The sequence below is a fragment of the Metopolophium dirhodum genome, chromosome 1 (assembly GCF_019925205.1).
Source record: "Metopolophium dirhodum isolate CAU chromosome 1, ASM1992520v1, whole genome shotgun sequence".
Classification (NCBI taxonomy): Eukaryota; Metazoa; Arthropoda; class Insecta; order Hemiptera; family Aphididae; genus Metopolophium; species Metopolophium dirhodum.
The window spans coordinates 119,580,435-119,586,003 of NC_083560.1; the positions used below are offsets into that span (position 1 = coordinate 119,580,435).

Here is a 5,569-nt window from a genome sequence, read left to right on the forward strand (position 1 = left end):
AATATATTTTTCTATAATTCATCACCCACCCATTCGTTGAAGGGTAAAGTCTTGTTTCGCGAGTTCGACTAGTGTTCTTCAGTTTTCATCAGACGTAATCATGTTCCCCTGTAGTATATGTGGTAAAACCTTTACTCGAATCAGTAGTTTACACAGACATGCCAAGTCACATGATGTTTCCAAAAAGATTTCATGCAATATATGCTTAGAAATATTCACGCGAAAAGATAACCTCATCAGACATACCAAGGATAAACACCGTAAGTATTTTTTAACTATTTACAGATGTATTAGATAATATATATATTATATATAATCAAGGCTACGTATATCATGCTTAATTATTTAATACAACATATTATATACATTATACTACCTAAAGGCAATATATAATAATAAAGGTGTTAAATGAAATGTAATTTATTCGATGAATCATTTTTTTAAGGATCTAATTAATAACAATACTATTTTCAGGTTCAAATATTGTAGTTCAACAACAACCAACCATAACCAAGCAAGAAATTCAAGATTTTTTTACACTAGCTGAACACATTTACGATTATAATGGTAAATATATTATTCATAACTTTATATGTACATATATATATATAACTTACTTAGGTAATTATGGATAATATATTAGGTACTTTATAGAAAATAGAACACTTCATGTAGAAATATTACTTTATCGATGAATTAAAATAAATGTTGCTTTATAACCTTTCAAAATATTTAAAATAAAAAATGCTATTAGTTTTTTTTTTCTTCAAAATCGCATAAAACAATACCTGTAAAAATATAAGCATCTTAGTGAAAATACATAAAAACATACGGAAAAATCATAATTTCTTAACAAAAATAGGAAAAAATATTCTAAGTTGTATAAAATCATGGAAAACATAAAGTAATTTAGATACAATCCTGATAAATCCTATAATTATCATAGTTAAACCTGTTAAGATCATAATAATATGTATATATACATTAAAAATGTTCGTAAAATTGTTCAATAGTTTTGATAAATTCATGTAATAATATATTAATTGAAAATATTTCCATACGATTATTGTCATAACGCTATTAAAAGCATATATAAATAATTTTTAATTTGTATATAATATATTTTTAAGTATAAACAGAAATTGTAATAAATATATTTGACCATATTATACAATATACATATATATATAATAATACAATATGAATATCTTATTTTTCTATGAAAAACATATTATATATATTTAATATAATACCAATAAAAACATAAATAGGCATAATATTTATCTAAAGATCTTAATAAACTATTACGAAAGCCAGCGTATATACATCGTTCTGTTACTATTGTTTCATGCTACACAAAAGAACGTTGTGTATTATTACTATAACTGAGAGCTCTATATCATATTTGTTTTTGCTTTTACATATATAATATATATATATACATTACATATACATGTGTGTAATACTAGAGCTTGATACCTACCTCATTTCATTAATGTATATTTTTAAAAATCGTATTTCCTATACGATAAACACATCACTAACATTTTTTTTTAAATTCTTAATTTTTCTTCAGGTATTTTTTACTAAAAAACGTTTATATTTATAACAACAATTTATCTTTTCTGTCTCATTAAAAACTTTTATATATTTTCAAGCTTTAACATGCATTTCTATAATGTTTAGCAATATAATAGTAAAACAATTTTTTTTTTTCAGTTCAATCTCACAGTGGTCATAAGCGCCCATATCATACGGAAAATTCGAATGAAGCAGCAAATGCTAAAAAGACACGCATGAGCATCGTCAAGACACGAGGATTCATCAAGACGGGCACATCGTTATCAAATAAAATCAATTGGTATTACGTGAAAAATACAGATAATTTGACGAACTACAGAACATTTTTAGAATCAACAAAAAAAGACTTAATAGAACTACTCAAGTCACTATCAACAAAACAACCAATTAAATATAATCTTAAACTAGAAGCAACATATGAACGTCCGAACGTAGAAAATTCAGCAGAAAATAGAGCATTTAAGACCTCAGCCAAGGAAATGTTTATGGATACAGATATCGAAGCTAAAATTAATCAAGATTTTCTCAATCTTTTGTTAGAAGAAGAAATGTATACTTCTAAAGGAAGTGGATTTACGTTACAATCAATAGATGGTTTACTGTTAGGAGTATATAGTTATTTCCCTATGGGTGGTTCGTCTTATATTACACTTCCAGAGGACATTAAAAATAAAAAAGCAATTATCAATCCCCAAAACTCAGACCAACAGTGCTTCAAGTGGGCAATCCTAGCAAGACACGTTTCGGGTAAGGTTAAAAATCAAGTGGCTGAAAATTATACATCGCTCGAGGACAAATATAATTTTTCTGATATAACATTCCCAACACCTGTGAGGGAAATAAAAACATTTGAAAAAAATAATCCGAAAATATCAGTCAACGTTTATGGATTAAAAAAAGAAAAGAATAAGAAACATATTGTTTATCCACTTAAGGTTGTGGATGAAGAAAAAAAATATCATTCTGATCTCTTACTAATTACTGATGGTCATAAAAGCCACTACACCTACATTTCGAACCTTTCGAGGCTTGTGAGATCACAAAAAACATCACACACCGAAAATATTGTATTTTGCAAACGATGTTTTACCAGTTTTGACAATATACATACAAAATATAAGTTAAAAGGTCAGGCGGGACTTGAACAACACAAGTTGATATGTGGAGCACACAAGCCAATTCTGCCTAAGATGCCTGATCCCGGTACATTGTTAGAGTTCGATGGGTGGAGTAACACTGAAAGACATCCGTTCGCGATATATGCCGATTTCGAGGCACTCCTTGTTAAATGCGAAGAAAAAAAAGGCAAGAAAACAGCAGCTTTTCAAAAGCACGAACCGATGAGCTTTGGATATTTCGTTAAGGCTACAGAAAACGTTCCGATTGATTTGCTTGAGAAATATGACATACCAACATCACCTATTATTTATCGCGGAAGCGAGTCACATCAGGATGTAGCCAAGCGTTTCGTTAATGAAGTAACAGAGATCGCGAGAAGAGTTCAAGATTTACTTAAAACAAATAAACCCATCATAATGACAGAAAAAGAGCAAATAGCACATGTATCGAAAAGTACATGCAATCTATGTGAATGTAATTTTTCTATCAAAAACCAAAAGGTGGCAGATCACTGCCATCTATCAGGGACATTTAGGCAAACTTTATGCAATACTTGCAACCTGAAACTCCAAAAACCTAACTTTATACCGTGCTTTCTACACAATTTGTCTAATTACGATGCACATTTCATCGTAACCGAACTCGGAAATGACACTAAATCAATCTCAGTAATTCCAAACAGCGAAGAAAAATACATTTCATTTTCAAAACACGTTACCAACAACTTTTCAATTCGATTCATAGACTCTTGTCGATTCATGGCATCAAAGTTATCAACACTCGCAGAAAATTTATTAACACCAGGGTTCAAGAAGTTCAGAGAAACCGCAAAAGCATTCGCACCCAGAGATATGGATCTCGTCACACGTAAGGGTGTATACCCTTACGAGTTTACCGATAGTTGGGACAAGTTAGAAGAAACGATTTTGCCTCGGAAAGAAGATTTTTATAGCACATTAACGGAAGAACATATAGACGATGAGGAATACGAACACGCAGTCACAGTATGGAACCATTTCAAATGCAAAACCCTAGGAGAATATAGCGATTTGTATCTAAAAATTGACGTGCTGCTGTTGGCTGACGTGTTTGAAAATTTCAGAGACATGTGCATTTCTACATACAATTTAGACCCTGTTTACTACTTTACAGCTCCAGGTTTTAGTTTTGACTGTATGTTGAAATATACCAAAGTCAAACTAGAATTACTCTCTGATTTTGACACCCACTTATTTTTCGAAAATTCAATCCGCGGCGGCCTCACACAAGCAAGTATGAGGTACGCTAAAGCTAATAATGAAAAAACCCAAGATTATGACCCAACAAAGTCAAAATCGTGGATAGTTTACCAAGATTGTAACAATTTGTACGGGTGGGCAATGTCACAGCACATGCCATACGGTGACTTTAAATGGGTGGAGCCTAAGTTAGATGGATTAGATGCTTTGACGCCGACGTCAGATATAGGCAGAGTGTATGAGGTAGACATATCATACCCTAATGAACTCCATGACTTACACAACGATCTTCCATTTTTACCTGAGAACAAAATTCCTCCTGGTTCAAAAGTGAAAAAACTTATGGCGACACTTCATTCAAAAAAAAATTACGTAATCCATTATCGAAACCTGCAGCAAGCCATAGCAAATGGTTTAATTGTAGAAAAAGTACACAGAGTTTTAGAGTTCAAACAATCGGATTGGCTTGCAAAATACATTAAATTAAATACCGAAATGAGGAAGAACGCAAAGAATGAATTCGAAAAGGATTTCTTCAAACTCTTAAACAATGCAGTTTTTGGGAAAACTATGGAATCTTTACGGAAACGTTTTAAGATGGAACTAGTTTCATGTCCACAAAGATTACAAAAACTCATCAACAAGCAAACATTTAAACACTGTACGACGTACAGTGAAAATCTTGCTGCTGTCTCATTGGAAAACAAAATTATCATGTTTAACAAACCAATATATATAGGTAAAAATTTTACTTGCATAAAAAAATGTCATATTTTAGTATTTATAATTTTTAATTATTTGTATAGGTTTTGCAGTATTAGATATCAGTAAAACCATGATGTACGATTACCATTTTAATGTAATGAAGGCACATTATGGCGATAATATCAACCTCTTGTATACAGATACAGGTAAATTATTATTATTATTCAATTTTTCTATTAAAAACATTATATTTATTTTTTTTATTAATTTATTTCTAGATTCACTGATATATCACATTAAGACTGACGATTTTTACAAAGATTTGAAGTGCAATTCAAACTTACTTGACCGGATGGATACTTCAGATTTACCGATAGACCATCCATGCTACATTTCCGAACGAAAGAAAATTCCAGGATTGTTCTCCGATGAGGGAAAGGGACAGCTAATTACCCAGTTTATCGCGCTTCGAGCAAAGTCATACGCTTACATTTTGAACGACAAGGAGAAAATTAAGGCAAAACGTAAATTAGTTTTCTTCAATGCAGCTGCTATATTGTATGTCTGCCTAATGTCTACATGTGTTAACATATTTTATTTTTGTCTGTAAGACTACGCCTAACTCTAAGTCCCGAGTGACCGTGGCAAACGCGGCGAAAAACAAAACAGCTTGATTTTTGCCGCGTTTGGAACAGCGTGGTCAGAATATAATTCGCCCGCACTCTCCTCGTTCAACGTGTTCACGCAGGACATAGGGTTAGTCTTAGCCGTGTCCATAGTAAATGCGTCCGATGTATCGAGTGCGTGCGATTTCTATTCTGACCGTGTTGTTCCAATTGCGACCGATGCGACGAAACACAAACTGTTTTGTTTTTTGTCGCATTTGTCGGATTCGCGTGGGACACTGCGTTATGTGTGTCTTTCAA

The 5,569-nt window shown here is 31.9% G+C and overlaps 1 protein-coding gene across 1 annotated transcript; it reads left to right on the top strand.

Annotated features, from left to right (window-relative positions):
* The first annotated feature begins 1,796 nt into the window (after positions 1 to 1,796).
* LOC132953569 (uncharacterized) lies at positions 1,797 to 5,265 on the top strand. The gene is made up of 4 exons (XM_061025960.1): positions 1,797 to 4,677; positions 4,745 to 4,849; positions 4,922 to 5,167; positions 5,255 to 5,265. The coding sequence occupies exons 1-4, from the start codon at positions 1,797 to 1,799 to the stop codon at positions 5,263 to 5,265; spliced, it is 3,243 nt and encodes a 1,080-aa protein (XP_060881943.1).
* Positions 5,266 to 5,569: the final 304 nt, after the last annotated feature.